Here is an 18,295-nt window from a genome sequence, read left to right as displayed (position 1 = left end):
TTGTAGTAAGAAAAATATTCTGAAGAAAAATATTTAAAATCTGCTGATGGTATTTGACACAACATGATTTATTAATTATTATTTTTCAGCAGAATGATATATTTAATTACTAAAATCCTGATAATCTCTTAAGTGAAACCAAAACTTGAGGTTTTGGCTTCTAACTGGAATTTTTGCTATAATTCTTTATTTATTCATTTTAAAATTTTTGATGCTGCTTCTAATGACTTGGTGCTGCCTCCAATGACTTAGAGTTAGAAATGCATGTGTGCTGAACTCAACTTGTATAATGAGGCTTTCACCTCAAGAATCCACGTGTGTAAAGCCCTAACTAGGATTTAGAGGTCTCCCTTGAATGTTGAGGCATAGGAGTGAACAAAATGAACCAAAATCATACATAGGGTGAAAAGTTTATCTTTTAACGGGGTTTAAAAACAGAGGACTGCAAGAGTATTCCACCATCTGTGATTGGTTGATGATGTTGTATTTTTGTTTTTATTATCTCAGAATATTGATATGTTGTATTTCATGCTTGAAAAATTACAAAGTGGTTCACAATAAAAACAGATAATGTAAAACCAGTAACTACAAAAAAAATAACACAGAAAATGGTAATTATAAACCAAGTGCAACTGATACGGTTAACAATGTGGCAATGAAGAAGAATGCTTGGGTGAACAACTAGGAAAATAATTTGGCAAAAATATCTTAGTTAAAGTGGAAACACCGAAACCCTGCCTAATCTCACTGGGGAAACCCTTCTAAATGGTGAAAGTCATGGTGGAGTTGGTTCCCCTCTTGACTACATCCAAATGGAACAGAGGACACAATAGGGCAAATGTAGCACAGAATAAGTAAAGAGGTAGTACAGGAATATCTGGTTCATCTAAATGAATTTAAGTCTCCAGAACAGGATGAACTACATCTAAGGGTATTAAAAGAACTGGCAGAAGTCATTTCAGAGCCACTAGCAATAATATTTGAGAACTCCTAGAGGAGAAGAGAAGTCTCAGCAGAGGAGGAGGGCAAATGTTGTCCCTATCTTCAAAAAGGGAAAATAAGAGGATTCCAACAATTACCATCTGTTAGCCTGGCATCAATACCAGGAAAGAATCTAGAACAGATCATTAAACAGAGGGTCAATGAACATTTAGAAGGGAACGCCATAAACACAAAAAGTCAACGTGGGTTTCTGACAAGTCATGCCAGACTAATCTGATCTCTTTTTGATAAAATTGCCAGCTTGGTAAATGAAGGGAATGCTGATATAGCATACCTTCATTTCATTAAGGCCTTTGACAAGGTCTTACATGTTATTCTTTCAAACAAGCTAGTAAAGTGTGGCTAGACAATGCAACTGTTTGACAGATTTGTAATTGGTTGACCGGCTGAACTCAAAGGGGATTCAGTAATGGCTCCTTTTCATTTTGTAGAGAAGGAACCAGTGGGGTTCCACAGGGTTCAGTCCTGAGCCCAGTGCTATTCAACATGTTTATCAGTGACTTGGATGAAAGAATAGAGGGCATGCTTATCAAAAGTGTAGATGATACCAAATGAGGAGAAGTAGCTAATACCCCTGAGGAGAGGATTAAAACTTAAAATGACCTTAATAGATTAGGAAACTGGGCCCAAACAAACAAAATGAATTTCAACAGGGAGAAACGTAAGGTACTATGAAATACATAGACATAGGATGGGGGACATGTGGCTCAACAAGAGTACACCTGAAAGGAATCTAGGAGTCCTAGTAGGCCACAAGTTGAACATGAATCACCAATGTGATGCGGCAGCTAAGAAAGCCAATGCGATTCTAGGCTGCATCAATAAAAGTCTAGGTTGAGGGAAGTAATAGTACTACACTATTCTCCTTTGGTCAGGCCTCACCTGGAATACTGTGTCCAATTCTGATCACCACAATTCAAAAAAGGTATTGAAAAGCTGGAGTGTGTCCAAAGGAGGGCAACCAAAATGGTGAAGGGTCTGGAAAGCATGCCCCATGAGGAGAGACTTAGAGAGCTGGCTATGTTTAGCCTGGGGAAGAGAAGGTTCAGAGGTTATATGATCACCCTATTTAAATATTTGAAGGGGTGTCATATTGAGGCTAGAGCAAGCTTGTTTTCGGCTGCTCCAGAGAATAGGATCTGGAGCAATGGATTCAAACTACAGGAAAAGAGATTCCATCTCAACATTAGGAAGACCTTCCTGACAGTTAGAGCTGTTTGACAGTGGAACACACTTCCTCAGACTGTGGTGGCGCCTTCTTCTATGGAGGTTTTTAAACAGAGGCTGGACAGCCATCTGTCGGGTGCTTTGATTCTACATTCCTGCATGGCAGGGGTTAGACTGGATTGGCCTTGTGGTCTCTTCCAGGTCTTACGATTGTACGCAATGAGCTTTATTAGTCTGCAGTGCAGTAGTCTCTTCTAGAAGAATATAAAAACCAGTGCGATATGTTCAGGTTCTCTTGAACTGTATAGGGTATTAAAAGCCAAACATAACAACTAGGTTTATATATACATGACAGGAAGCCTCACTAAGGATCTTGGCTTCTGCAAAGCCCAAGGACCTATATAGAGCAAAACCAAGGGTCATAGCTGCCATTTCACATGAAACCTTTAGTAGAGGTTCTTCACCAGTGAAGTCACTTGACCATCTAGTGGCAAAAATTAATTGAAGAGCACCACCAGACTATGTACGTTATGACAAGAGAGACAGTACAGTGCCATCCAGGATATTGTACATTGCAGGTCTTGAAATCTGTAGAGTGACTTGGAAAGAGGTACTTTAATTTGGATAGCTGCTACTAGATTTGGGGGGGGGGGGGTTGAGGCAGTGATGATTTAGGGGTACAAGATATTTTTGCCATTGCTTTAGATTAGCCAGTTTGAATTATGCCTTGAATAGTTTAACTAGGTTGGTAAATTTGACAATCAAGAAGGCACATTCATAAATCTGGAGATCCAATGATCTTGCATACTCTCATGATGGTGGTTTCTTGTTCATTCATGTACAGTAAAGAACAGATTGTAAATGTTGACTACATTTGATGATGTTAACTCTCACAGTACCATCTGGAATATGCAGAAGCCAACTGGACTGAGATTCTCATTAATGCTCATCTGTTAGTAACCACAAAATAAAATAAAGATCTGTGTATAGGGCAAAAAGCAGACAAAATAGACGGTATTTCCTGATGTCACAAAACCGACATGTGAATAGAAGAATTCCTGGTGTTGTTTCCAACCATTAAAGGGATTCCTTTCCTCTTCCCACCCTTGACCTATATACATTAGGGCTTAGAAAAGGGAGTGATCCAGAAAATTATGCAGACTGTATTATAACCTCCCATAAAACAGATTAAACCTGTGGTCAACCAGCCACTCACACAGCTACAGTACAGTAAATTCAAATTTGAAGTGTCATTTTAAGGCATGGGCCAACTTGATGTGACTGTACTCAGACAGCATCAGTGAAATGCAGTGATAAATACACTAGCATTACTACACAATAATTCTGCTTCAGGAGATAAGAATTCTAGTAAGTGGAAATCACAAAATGGGTGTGTGTAAATGGGAATAATTAAATGGGTAAATGAGTATTTGATTAGTACTTTGTTTTATGTTTGTGGGCAGCCACAGGAGTTCCTAGAAACAGGTTTTTTTAAATTCTGAAAAGGAATGAAAAATTTACATTTTTCATGCTTCATATGTATATTGCCACATATAGTTGTTTTGTTAATGGAGACAAAAGTATACAAAAATACTCAGTTTTTTAGGGTATATTTTATTTCAAGATCCTTTTTACTGCCACAATTCTGTAGAGTTATTCAAGCAAAGTGAATTGTTTTTGCTGATTTCAGTGAGCAGTATATTAGATCCAGATTCATAGCATGGGGGAAGATGCTTTCACTAGTGCAGTTGCACGTGCCTAAATCTGAAGCTAACACAATAATCTTAGTGTAAATCTTACATTGGTCATTCTTGATACAAATTGTAATGTCTAGTTGGCAAAGCCCTAATCTATTTTGTCATCCTAATCTCCGATGATGTTCATTGCTCTTTTTAATTTTTTTTTCATGCAGGTGTTAGTAATAGAACAAAGAAATGAAGATGGAACGTGGCCAAGAGGCCCTTCAGCTCCAAAGTAAGTGATTAAAACAAGCTAGTGTTTCCTGCAACATGTTTTAGTGGAATTACCCTTGTCCAATTTTTCTCTGTCATTTTGCAAACCCCACGTCTGTGTTTTTAACTGTACGTTGTTTGTTGCAAAAGCTGACAGCATAATCAAGCATAGACAGCTTTATTTCACTGAAAACAGTTGAGCTTTGTTGAATAGTATTAATTTCTGTGGAACTAAAGCTTTATTATTATTGTAATATTAGGAAATTTGTGCGGTATTCTAAAATATTCTTGTATTTTGAGATATTTAACCAGTAACCATGACTTAATGTTATTCCTTGTGACTTTCTTGTTGCATTATGATTATTGGTTGTGTTTCTATCTTCTGACTTGCAGTGATAGGGGTGAATAAGACTTATCCTGTAATATATTTATCGTACTTGTTAGTAGTGTTCCTTATCTGTGGGCATGCGAAGAAATATTACAGATTTGTAGCCTATCTCTATAAATATTAAACTCACACAAGCACTGTCTACTTACCTATCAGCTTTAAAAATAAAAATAAATTTTCTTTTAACTGTATTTAAATAGGTGGCAAACAAGGTGTCTTTAAGAAGAATATTCTATAATTAAGGTGACACATTGAGGAAGGCTTATTTCATCACCCTTACTGACTTTATTTGGGTAGAAGACTGAAAACAGAAAGCAAGGCTTCTCCAAATTTTAGAGACCTTCAGTACCTAGACTATGTCCCCCATAGCGCACACTGGTACAGTTTAGATGAGAAATTAACAAGCAATGAATGAGTACAGTGGTTCCATCTTTGTTAATAAATTTGGACTTCGCTGACACATCAATCATGTGGGACAACATGCTTGTAGTCTCTCTTGACTCTGGAACATTAATCAGGAAGGGTCAGGATGAACCTGCAGACTCCATATATTTCCTTTGGGGGCATCTGATTCTCACCCGCTAAAGGTAAAATTGCTGTCCCCATCATCTCTAGAGAACTTTAGATTGTTATCAGAGATTTTAGATTATTATCTCTGATCTCTAACAGCAGCCAGGAACTCGCATGAGAAAGTGGCTGCCACTCTTACATACAATGAAAATTAAAATTATAGTTGGGAGTAAACTTCATTTTGATATATGCATCAAATTACCTTTCTTGGAAGTTGCATAGAGGTACTGAAAAGCAGCAAAAACTAGATCTTTGGTTAACTCATAGGTCAAATTGCAGCTGGCATCCATTGATTCCCTTAATATTAGCTTCCCATGTAGGAGTGGAACTGGTATGAAGCTGGCTGTAAGTCTGAAGTGATCCAAATAGCCCAGTACAATTTGATGGTCTGTAGTTGTAGCAAATCTAAAGAGACGTTTAGAAGTTTAAGGAAGGTCAGGTCCCCCTACTAACTCTTAATGCAGGATAGCCATCAGGCTTATTTTAGGCAATTGCTTTTCAACCTGTGGTTTGAACATTACTTTACTGGGTATATTCAGTGTAACTGGGATTTTTCAAGAGTGCATGAAGCTGGCTGTTTTATCCATTTTGTCACATCTCAAAAATGAGTAAACAGGCCTGAAGTTCTGCTAAGTATGAATGAAAATGTGGTTATAAAATACACCCACATGTGGAGAGTGTTTTCTGAAGTGTTATTAAAATATTTTGTAAAACTTATACATGTATTATGTAGTAAAATCCCATTGTTGCTAAATGTGAAAAGTGTAAAGGCTTATATCTAAGAAAAAAATAGTATTGGTGGTGTAGTGAAAAAAATGTCCAATTAGATTATACATATGTTTTCAAAGTACAATTTTATAGATCATTCTGTTGGGCCCAAAACACACAGGCCAAATGACATGGATTCTGGCTGCATTCAGGGCATAACGTTCAGATGACATGTCCCGAATGTGGCCGGAAGCTGTGCTGATGCCATACCATCCAGAAAGAATCGGGCCAAGAAGGAGCAGATAGCATCGTCTCTTTCCGGTAGCCCACTCCAGGACCACAGAGGTAGCCCAGATTGGGGCCAGCACTTGTGATTGCCACGGCCCTGGTGCGATTGGCGGCAGTGCAGCCACACACCACTCTTTAGGGCCTTAGTGTGATTAAAGTTAAAGAGAACAGACCCTAAAAACACATTGCAATTGTAACAGAAATTTCAGGAAACTTAAATTTCTAGGACTGACAGAGCAATAGAATTGGCAAGAGGACCTAGTAATTGAAAATCCATAAGTTTATTTCCAATTGTCGACAAAGGAAAACAATGAACTCAGTGGAATTCAAGTTCCAAAAAGCTGAGACCCCGAACAAGACAAAATGGCTCTTTTTATATTATTCAAGACAAAGAAGCTTCTTCAATACACCTGATTGGCTAATTACAATTTAAACATACAGAATTCTTACAATCAGAACAGAAATACATGCATACATTAAAACTGCATCATCACTCCTTACCCCCTCCTTTAGGAATTTAGTAGCTTTCCTCCTAACCTTGCTTCTGAACATCAACAATGTATCCTTATCTCAGTAGTTTATGTTATGTCTTTTTACTGGTGCCAGCTTCCATCCAGGTCAAGATGCACTCATTATTCCTTTGCTCTAGTTTTTCTAAACTCCAAGCCTTTATTTCAAAAACCATCTCTCTGGCTGACAAAGGTGACTCCATCTTTCCATAGTTTTTTTATTTCAACAAGGAATTTCCACCATACAATCATTCAAATTGAGTAAAAGGTAGAGAACACAACTATTTAGATATATAATTAAATAAACTACACACATGCACACAACACTTCTTAAGTAATAGAATGCAGTAGATTATTTTGCTTGTTACTATGATTTCATAGTTTAGAGTATTACTCTGAATACAGTGGCTCAAGTGGTTAAGATGCTGACTGTGTTGATTGCAAGATCGGCAGATTGGTAGTTTGAGGCCTGGGTGCTGCATGATGGGGTGAGCTTCTGTCACAGGAGCCCTGGTGGCGCAGTGGTTAAATGCCTGTACTGCAGCCATTCACTCAAAACCACAAGGTTGCGAGTTCAAGACCAGCAAAAGGGCCCAAGCTCGACTCAGGCTTGCATCCTTCCGAGGTCGCTAAAATGAGTACCCAGACTGTTGGGGGCAAATCAGCTTACTTGCTAATTAGCTTACTTGCTGTTCACCACTATGATCTTTGGAATAGCGGTATATAAATAAACAAATGAATTATTAATTACTAGTCCCTGCTTTTGCCAACCTAGCAGTTCGAAAGCATGCAAATGCAGGTAGATAAATAGGTACCACTTCTGCGAAGGTGGAGTCATGCTGGCCACATGACTGCCAGAGCAGACAACGATGGCTCTTCAGCTTAGAAATGGAGATGAGCACCACCCCCTACAGTTGGTTGCTAGAAGACATTCATGTCAAGGGACTACCTTTACAGTTACCTTAGTATTAGTCTAGATGAAAATGGTATTTCAGTCAAACTGTTGTTTCTACAGCCCAGAGCATTTAATTCAGATTTAATCTCTAAGAAGTTGTCTTTTTCTGCTATTACTTCTAAATTGAAAATTGTACACTGATTTTCATATAGTTAGTTTTGTTATTGCAATGCATTTGTTAGAATGTTACATTCTTATAACATACTTTGTGCCAAATTGTTCATTCATTCAATCGATTGAGACTAAGGGTCCAAACAGATGACTCTTTTATGCTGCCATCAGGGCAGTTTCGGAACACAGCGTTAAGACGCCACATGTCATTAAGCTGCCCAGAGATTGAGTGACTGTCCAGACGTGGGCAGCTTCAAGGCGTAGAATGGAACAGCATTTACACACAGCTGGAGTGGCTTGAAACTGCCATGGGGCCATGGCGCAGCAGTAAAAGGCAGCTTTTTTGCCAGCTGAAAAATGAACAGATTTTTGCCGCTCCTTTTTTGGCCAGCTTGAAGGCAGATTGGAACCGCAGTGTGTGTTTGCTGCAGCCCCAATCTGTCTTCGGAAGGGGAGACTTCAAGCTTCTTGCCCATCTGCCCCCCCCCCATGTCACTCAGACATTCTCCTTCCCTCCTCCCTAGGGGAGGATGTGACCAAATAAAAGCTCAAAACAAAACAAAAAAGCCACTTATATAAATATTAATCTCCTCTATTTTGAGCATGGCTAAGAAGCATGAATTGACATTTCTAGGAGGGTTTTTAGCTGTTATTTGGTGAGGTCCTCCGTTTTCTTTGAATATCCTCCATTTGTAGCATGGCTAAGAAGCTTAAATTTATAGGAGTGGGTTTTTTATCATTTATTTTCCTCAAGTGTCTTCCATAGAACATCCTGTGTATACTGATGTTCCAAACTAATAGGGCTTATTCTCTGAATTCATACCCAAGTTGCAAGCCTCCCTTCTGGCAGCGGTGTCTACAGCACTTCCCACCCACCAGGTTTTAAAACTTACCTCCATGCCCATTTCCTACCAATACTAAATCTTGCGAGGAAACCATGATAGTTTCTCTTTAGGGTCTCCAGGAACAACTTGAAGGCACCACATACACCCCAAGTCACACTCTCTCAGCATCAGGTCATAAAACCCACTTAGGCAGGTCACACTCTCTGTTTTAGGGGAAGGTAATAGCAAACATCCCCTCTGAATCAATCTTGCCAAGAAAACTCTAGAATAGGTTCACCCTAAGGATGCTGTAAGTTGGAAACAAGGAGTTACGTTACGTTGCTCTGAAGGAACAGGGGCTGGGGCCCAGGCAGGCTGAGCCAAAGCCCCTTTCCCCACAGAGGAGCCCCACTGGGCCCCATCCCACTCCCAGGGGAGCTGCAGAGAACCACCCCCCCAGATCGTGCCCTGAAGGAAGCAAGAGGGGGCTGAGAAGGGAGCCAGCCTTGGGCTCTGGGGATGACAGTTCGAATCCCTGCTTGGCCACTGAGGCCTTGGGCACCAAATGACACTCTCTCAGTCTTAGGGAGGCAAAGACAAACCCCCTCTCTCTCCCAGTCTTTGCCAAGGAAGCCACGGGAGAGGCTTGCCTCAGGACTGCCGCCGCTGCTTGACAGGGGCTTGGACATCCCCAGCAGCCAAGACCCCTGAGGAGCCACCTTGGTCAGAGAGTCCCAGAAAGGTCCTCCAGGAGAAAAAGGCAGGAAGGGAGAGAAGGGGGGCTCCCCTTTCCTGCTACACCAGTGCTTAGCTGGGAAAGGATGTTCTCCTGATTGGCTAGAAGGGCTGGGACTTCCAGCTGGAACGCCAGCACTGCCAGTCAGCTCCTTGTGGCTCCATTGTCCTGGGGCAAACTAGGGTGAGACACAGAACAGGGCTGTGCGCACATGTGTGCCCCCCCCCACCCCTTCCATTGCCATGCCGACATGATTTGTGCGACTTCTGGCATGCGTGCCATAGGTTAGCCAACATGGTGCTAGGGCAGTGCCACTATAACTGTCATGATTTTGAATTCCATAAAATTTGCTATTAAGAAACATTTGAGACAAGCTAAACGCACACCCATAGTGCTGTAGAAAGCATGTTGCATTTACATCAGAACATTTATTAAACTAATCCAGATTTTAGAGAGTGGTGATTTTCTCAAATACCTTCTATTATTGTATGTCCTAATGTTCCTGCTAGTCTACATGTCCCAACCTTTTAATAACCATAAAACAGATTAAGTATCTCTAGAGGAGGGTCATAGCTCGGTGATGAAAAACATACTGTACATTGCATTCAGAAGATGCCAGCTTCATCACTGCATCTCCAGGTAAAAGACTGAGTTGACAACTTTGTGCCTGACAGTAGCAAACACTTGGTAAACGTGGCCAAATTGGGTATGATGTTGGTCACACTACTTGGGATTGTATGTTTGATTTAGTTTTAAAAACCAAATAGCCACTTCTTAGCAGGTGTGTAATCCCCACACACTCCTGATATTTGGAATGGTAGGAAATATAGCAACAAATACTTGAGGTTGCCCCCTTTCAACCCAGAATAGATCCTGATTATAAACTCTACAAGAAGTGGGCATACTTCACACTTAAGAGTACCTCTCCCCCACTAGACTTTGGAATGTACCAATGAGAGCAAGATGCAAAATAATACACCAGGGTGCAAACATACATGAAGAGTTAATGAACAAAGATGTGTGAGCATGTGCTCAGACATCTTGGTTTTTCCCAGATGTCTCAATTTCATTAGCCTAATGACTTTGCAATCCTGTACATTCTTATCTGATAGTCATTTCCATTTAACACAGTGCTAATTTTTCTACGTGAATGTGTAGATAATTTGCACTGCTGTTGGGAAGAGTAGCTAATATTGAAACAAAAATCCGGTTCCGCTGTGAAGGCGCCCGGTGGTGCGAGACGAAGGCTCCGCACCGCCAACTTTGTTTGCAGTTGCAGCAAGCCCATTAATAGATGGATATCTCAAGCCGAGTTAGGTTTGAGTTACGAGGCCTGTCGGAGACCCTAACCCTCCCTACTGGAGACAGACCCTGTCGGGAAAATTGAAAGGGGAAGGGAAAGGAGTCGTGGGGCATTCGTTGCTGCTACTGTCGCCGTAAGGCATCGGCCGACGTGGTGGAATTTTTCTTTGTTTGAAGATATGAAAAGAAGCTAGGAATATTTTTTCCTGGGCGCATTATTATTCTGAGCAGAGCCTTCATATTTAAAAAGCGGCAGAGAAGAGAACTGTGAGTCGCAAAAAGTTTTTTCTGAGATCAAACTATGGAATAAACACCAGGACACTGTTATTTTTAATTCGCTTTTTGGAATGCCATTTACCTTTTGGCTACTGTCGTGGAACTTTAGGCTGACAGAGTAATTTCAACGGTGTATAAGTCTTATTAGAAATATAAGTGTGGAAATTTTCAAAGGAAAATGGAATTTTGAGGACTTTATCTTCGCTGTTTACCTGGTGAGGAACCCTTTCTTAATAGAGCAAAAGGATAAGACTTTGCATATAATACTTAAACCCTTTATTTGCCGGGACAGAAGGCTGGAAGAAAACTCTTTGAAAATAAGGGAGTAGACATAAACAAGTATCTTTTGTTGGAGAATTTATTTTATTTTATTGGCATAATTTCTACACTCTGGAGACTCATTGTAAAAGCTACAGGAGGGAAGGCGGATCTAATTACAACAGCTGAAAGTGATAACGGAGGGGAAAAGAGAGAAAGAAAGAGAGAGAAGTGATTGCAGCTGTAAGGATTGGAAACTCAAATGTTTATTTTTCTTTCTTAGCATAAAGTAACAAGGTTTGCCTGTCTTTTGCAACATATATGAACTTTATATTGGAACTTACAACCTACTGATACAACAGAATTATAACCAAGCTGGGAGACAAGCATTGGATCTGCTGAACAGAACGGAACGCAGTGTTAACAAGCTATTAACCTCTGTGTGGCAGGGAAGAGATTTCCTGAAGATTTATTGAAGTGAGGGCAAACGAAGAAAATAAATCAGGACAAGACTAAGCTTTGAACATAAATACAATTAGAGTGTTAAAGAACTGCTGTTAAACTAATATTTGTATAATTCAGTAGATACTCTGATGTTATGGGTTATTAGCTGAAGTTTTTGGAACGGATTGATATTGATAGCTGTGTGAAACTAAAATTGCTAAGTATTAGTTAAACTTGCAGAAACATAGATAACTCTGGATAACCTTGGATGCAAACAAGGAGTATGACGGCGAGACGGGGCTCAGCAGGGCAACAGGATGTTAGCAGTATTATACTGCAGGAACTAAGAGAATTTAAGAAAAATTTTAAAAAAGAGATCAGGGACGAGGCTAAGGAAAGTAGGAACGAGATTAGGGAAGAAATACAGAAATCAAGGGAAGAAGTTCAAAAAATATTAGATGGACTAGGGAGAAAGTTGGATAATGTGTCAAAAGAAATCTCTGGAATAAGGCTAGAAGTGGAGGAAGTAGTAGAGAGAACGGAGAACTTAGAAAAAAAGGTCGAGGACCTAGAAAGAACGCAGGTGAGGGAACAACAAAATAGCCTGTTGCAAGAAGTCCTGTATAGACAGAGGGCAATTAAAATCAGAGGACTAAAGGAAGAACAGCATGAGCAATTATATGCCAGAGTTATCCCAATCCTTGCTAAGTATATTGATATTGATGATGATTTAATGGAGGCACAGGTGGATAAAATCTTCAGAGTTAATTCCAGAGTGGCACAGGAGAGAAAATTAGACAGAGATATTACGGTATGTTTTACCAGTTTGAGAATGAGAGAGATGGTTTTACAGCGAAACTATGAAAAGAAGCTGATAGTAGATGACCAAATAGTGGAGATATATAAAGATCTGCTGCCTTTACAGATAATTAGGAAGCGTCAAGAATATAAATTCTTGACTGCATTATTGCAGAAGTGTGAAATCCCGTATAGGTGGGATAAGATAGAGGGGGTACTATTTAATTACCGGCAAAAGAGATATAAAATCAACTCGATTGAACAGGCAAAAAATTTTTATGAAAGGCTGAGTAAAGATAATAGAGAACAAGAAGAGAGGGTAAGTGAAAAATATAGAAGAGAAGAAGGAGAGAGGAACATAGAAGAGGACGATAGAGGTAGAAGGGAGGAAAGATACACTAAAAAGCCACAAGGAGGGAAAACAAATCCAGAAATTAAAGTATCAATTGTGGATGAGCAAGGAGAAATAAGAACGGAAGGAGAAGAAAGTGCGAGAGAAGGTCAAATAAAGAAATAAAGAAATAAGTGAGGGTAAGACAAATTGTACATAATATAACAAATAATTGTGGGTGTTTGCTGCAAATTTTTGTTTCTCCTGTCACTAACCTACTGTAACTGATACCTGGGCTAAAGGAATTAAAATGGGTCCTAAAATAATCTCATGGAACATAAAAGGTATAAGCCAGGAGAAAAAAAGGAGGCATCTGATGCATTATTTAGGGAAAAAAATTTTTGATGTTATATGCCTACAAGAAATTAAAATGAAGGACGGAGATATAAAGTACTTAAGGAACCCCAACTTGGGAACGCTATTTAGTGCAACTATTAACAAAAGAAAGAGGGGTGTTGCGATGTTTATAAATAAAAAATATGAAGCAAAGCTAATAAAAAACCTGTCATCTCGGCCTCAGAGGGAGCCATCAGGCAGACCCAGCAACATCTTGGACTGCCTGAAGGAAGAGGCCCCTCCCTCCTCAACTGTCATCTCGGCCTCAGAGGGAGCCATCAGGCAGACCCAGCAACATCTTGGACTGCCTGAAGGAAGAGGCCCCTCCCTCCTCAACTGTCATCTCGGCCTCAGAGGGAGCCATCAGGCAGACCCAGCAACATCAGGGACTGTCTGAAGGACGAGACTTCTCCCTGCTTTAATTGTCACATTGTATTTGTATTGTATTCAATTTTCACTGTACACCGCTATGATCATTGCGGAATAGCGGTCTATAAATAAAACGTATTATTATTATTATTATTATTATTATTATTATTATTATTAAAAAAGACAATGACGGGAGGTGGTTATGTGTGGAGGTGATTATAGATGAGGTGAAATATATAATTTGGAATGTGTATGGACCATTAGAAAGAAAGAATGATTTCTATGGGAAATTATTGGAAGAAATGAGGAATATAGCAGGGGACAACATAATCCTGACTGGGGACTTTAATGGGGTATTGAACCCAAAAAGTGATAGGCTCTCAAAAAAAAGACTACAAAGAAAGGTGCAGGGGAAATTACCCCAAAACTTTTTTAGATTGATGGATGAAATAAATTTGGTAGATGTTTGGTCATACTGTAACGGTAAAAAAGCTGGATTTATGTTTTTTTCAGAAGTGCATAAATCTCATTCCAGACTGGATATGTTTTTGGTTTCTAAAAGGGTAATTACAAGGTATAAAAAAATGGAAATTTGGCCTAGGGATCTGTCGGATCACAATATGATTGAACTGGAACTGAGTACGGCACAGAGGGGTAGGAGAGGATGGAGATTAAATGATTGGATTTTGGAAAATGAGGACTTGGTGAACGAGATTAAGAAGGAACTAAATTTTTTTTTAAAGAAAACAGTGACAGGGAAAGCAAAATGAAGGTGGTCTGGGACACAAGTAAAGCATATGTTAGAGGTCTATTTATACAGAAGATGGCAGAAATAACAAAAAGGGAAAGACCTTTCGAAGAGAAGATGAGAAAAGAGCTTAGATGGAAAGAACAGGAGTTACAACAACACCAGTCTAAAAGGGATATTATAAAATTAGAAAAGGAAATAAGACTGTTAAGAAAACAGCTGGAAAATAAAAGGATGGAGGAGTTAGCGCTTAAACTTAAAAGGATGAGACAGACCCATTTTGAAAATGCGAATAAAATAAGTAAATGGTTAGCGTATAAATTGAAACAAGAACAGGAGAAGAAAATGATCACAAAAATTAGGATAAACAATAGTATAGTGACAGAGCAGAAGAAGATAAAAGATAGTTTTGTAACATTCTATAAGGACCTTTTTGTAGCAAGAGATGAGGGACAAAATGTGGAGTGGTTGGAATCAAAAATTAAGCAGTATAATGAAATTAAATTAAACATGGAACAAAAAGGAAAGCTAAATGCGGAGATCACAACTGAAGAAATAAGGGAGGCCATTGGGAACCTCAAAAATTTGAAAGCCCCAGGGGAAGATGGACTGACAGCTAAATATTATAAAACATTTATAGTAGAACTGCTGGGTGCTTTACATAAGGTATTTAATTTAATTCACATGGAAGGGAAGCCTGAGTCATGGGGTAGGACAATCCTTACCCTGATTCCTAAGGAGGGCAAAGATGAACAACTCAGGAGTAATTACAGACCAATTGCACTGATGAATAATGACTATAAAATATATGCACATGTTATGGCTAAAAGATTAAAGGAAATTCTAGTGGAAATAATAAAAAAGGACCAAAACGGCTTTCTGCCCGGAAGGAAAATAAAAAATAATATTAGAAATATAATAAATGTACTAGATTACTATAATAGACACAATGAGAGGAAGGCTGCAATAATTTTTGTTGATGCGGAAAAAGCCTTTGATTGTATTAGTCGGAATTTTATGTTAAAACTACTTGGGATAATGGATACAGGGGAAAATTTTGTTAAAAGCATACAGGAAATATATAAGAGACAATCGGCCCGAATAGTCATAAATGGAGAGTTAACACAAGAATTTGAGATAGCAAGGGGAACAAGACAAGGCTGCCCGCTGTCTCCATTGTTGTTTATATTTTTATTAGAATTTCTGTTAAATAATGTTAGAAAGAATCCGAAAATCAAAGGCCTTAAAGTGAAAGGAATAGAGTATAAACTACAAGCATATGCCGATGACCTGGTATTAATAGTGGAGGACCCAAAAAACAACATTGAAGCATTATGGGCTGAATTGAATATGTTTGGGAAGATGTCAGGCTTTAAAATAAATAAAGGGAAATCGGTAATTATTCCTAAAAATTTAAGGAAGTAGGAGAAGGAGGCTTTGAAAGGAAAAACGGGCTGCGAAGTAATAAATAAAGTGAAATACCTGGGTATAATTATTTCTAATAACAACACGAATCTTTATGAGAATAATTATAAAATGACTTGGAATAATCTGAAAAAGAAGATGGAAAACTGGGCTAATTTAAAAATATCCCTTCTTGGCAGAATAAATGTGGTTAAGATGTCCATTCTCCCGAAGCTAATATTTTTATTCTCTAATCTCCCAATAAATATTAGTAATAAAATAATGGAACAGTGGAATAGGGATATGAGGAAATTTGTATGGAAAGGGGGCAAGGCAAGAATCAGATGGAATAATTTAAAAGAAAGTAAGCTAAGAGGAGGTTGTGCATTACCAGATTTCAAAACATACAGATGGGCTTGCATAATGACGTGGGTGGAAGATTGGATAAAATTAAAGGACAGATATATATTAAATATAGAAGGGGAAGATCTAAGGTACGGCTGGCACGGCTACCTATGGTACAGGAAAGCAGATGTGCATAAAGCTTTCGCAAATAACCCCATCAGGAAAGCTTTATTGGAAGTTTGGAAGATTGTACATGATAAATTTTATCTCAGGATTCCTGGCTGGGTGTCTACGCAAGAAGCGTATGCGAATAGGTGGGATGTAGGAACAGAATGGATAAGATATGAGGAGTTAATAAAAACCATGCAAACTAAAAACCTGCGAATAAAAACTAGAGAGGAAATGATAGTTGAGGGTATAAATGTAAACTGGTATACATACTATCAGATAAAGAGAAGATTTCTAGAAGATAGTAAAAATCCAGGTTTGGAACTAAAGCTGACTGAGTTAGACAAAATAATCTTTGATGACAGTAGTGGGAAGATTTCTAAATATTATAACCTATTCAGAGAACTGGAGTATGAAAAAGAACCGATCAAACAATTTATGGTAGAGTGGGCGAAGGATTTCGGTAGAGGAATACCACTGGACGCTTGGGAATTAGCTTGGAAGAGAACAAAATCGTTTACCTGTAGCCAGAATTTAAAAGAGAATTTCTTGGAAGTTAGTAACAGGTGGTATTACACCCCAGCCAGACTCAAGAAGATGTTTAATAAAGGCCTGTTACAGACAGCCAAAATAAAGCTGCTTCGAGTCACAGTGGAGCTATGGTGTTTCAATGATGTATGCATCCTAAGAGTCCAGAAGCCACACCAAAGCCACACTCCAGTCCTTAGGGCTGGAGCATGGCTTTGGTGTGACTTCTGGACTCTCAGGACGCATGCATCATTGAAACACCATACCTCCACTGTGACTCGAAGCAGTTTTATTTTGGCTGTCTGTAACAGGCCAAAGAGTCGGATAGCTGCTGGAGATGCCATAAAGAGAAAGGTACAACAGTCCATATGTGGTGGAAATGTGGGAAAATTAAGGAATACAGTGGTACCTCGGGATACGAAATACCCAGGTTACGAAATTTTCAGGATACGAAAAAAACCCATAGGAAATTATTGTTCCGGGTTAAGAAAGTTTTTTCGGGTTACGAAAAAACTTTTGGTGCTTTTCTGCGCGATTTCACACGGAATCGCGGCTTTTCCCCATTAGCGCCTATGGGAATTCGGCTTGCGAAAGCCTTTCGGGTTACGAAATTGACAGCGGAACGAATTAATTTCGTAACCCGAGGCACCATTGTACTGGAATGAAGTGCATGATGTGATACAAAAAATATTAGGAATTAGTTTTAAGAAAAAACCAGAAATTTATCTTTTGAATATGACTTATTTTTTAAATACGGAGGATGAAAGATGGGTGTGGAAAATTTTACTGTATATGGTTACACTGGCGAGAACAGTAGTAGCTAAACATTGGAAAGACGAAAGTAAGATACAAATTGAGGAATGGCTAGGTCAACTAATGAATATTAGGCAAATGGACTTGCTTTCATATAAGTTGGATAATAAAAGGAAAGAAAAAATGGATAAGGAATGGACACAAGTGATGGTATTCCTGCAAGCAAGGTGGGATTTAGACACAAATCTGTTAAATTGGACTATTTAAATGTAAAAATAAGGCTTCATGGAATTGTGAATAAAGATAAGGGATCTCTAGGATTTAAACACGGTTAGGTGGTCTGATATCTGTGAAGGAAAAAAAAAGCAATATACAATTTCAGTTAGCATTTCTTTATTGGAATTTTTGTGTTTTCATACAGGCTGGGTTTACTTATTTGGTATTGGTTTAAATTGTGTATTATCTATAGGCAAGAATCAATGAAAATCAGAAAAGCAACGCCAGGATTGTTTATTCTTTTAAGAAGAGAGGAGGTAAAAAATGGAAGAAGACGTCACCAAAGATACAGTGTATAAAGAATTTGTTTATTTGTTGTGGTCACACTTTGAAAGTGATATTGTACATTCTAAAAATCAATAAAGATATTCTCAAAAAAAAAAAAAAAAGAAACAAAAGTCAGTCAGATACCTTTGCCAATCTACCACTATCAAATATGTAGATATCTACCAGTAGATTCTGACCAGTCCTGGACTAGGCATAAGAATGAAGCAAGTGAGTAATATACTTTTTCTTTTCTTTTCAATTCTAGGTGAATGACTGTGTGCTACTTTAGGTGCCTTAACTAACTATGTGTAGTTTTGAGGGGCACTTCAAAGTTCAGACAACCAGTCTTACAATGTAAAATATTAGCAAAAATAGTGTAGTGTACTTTTAGCTAGAAATGAGGGAGCTGATTTACAGCCCTA

General features: G+C 38.7%; 2 protein-coding genes across 6 annotated transcripts in view; both read left to right on the top strand.

Annotated features, from left to right (window-relative positions):
* The window catches only part of USP15 (ubiquitin specific peptidase 15), an 82,956-nt gene that overhangs the window by 23,565 nt on the left and 41,096 nt on the right, over nt 1-18,295 (top strand). For all 5 annotated transcript variants that reach the window (XM_089524222.1, XM_089524221.1, XM_089524223.1 and 2 more), the window contains one exon: nt 4,082-4,143. In XM_089524222.1, coding sequence (XP_089380348.1) covers nt 4,082-4,143 — 62 coding nt within the window. The remainder of the gene's footprint in view (nt 1-4,081; nt 4,144-18,295) is intronic.
* On the top strand, nt 8,230-17,874 carry LOC149312226 (uncharacterized). The gene is made up of 2 exons (XM_089524229.1): nt 8,230-12,819; nt 17,800-17,874. The coding sequence occupies exon 1, from the start codon at nt 11,759-11,761 to the stop codon at nt 12,803-12,805; it is 1,047 nt and encodes a 348-aa protein (XP_089380355.1). The 5' UTR covers nt 8,230-11,758; the 3' UTR covers nt 12,806-12,819; nt 17,800-17,874.

The sequence above is a fragment of the Sceloporus occidentalis genome, unplaced genomic scaffold (genome assembly GCF_023333645.1).
Source record: "Sceloporus occidentalis isolate IW3139 unplaced genomic scaffold, rSceOcc1.0.p SCAF_5, whole genome shotgun sequence".
In the NCBI taxonomy this organism is placed as follows: Eukaryota; Metazoa; Chordata; class Lepidosauria; order Squamata; family Phrynosomatidae; genus Sceloporus; species Sceloporus occidentalis.
This window is presented reverse-complemented; position numbering and strand designations above follow the sequence as displayed.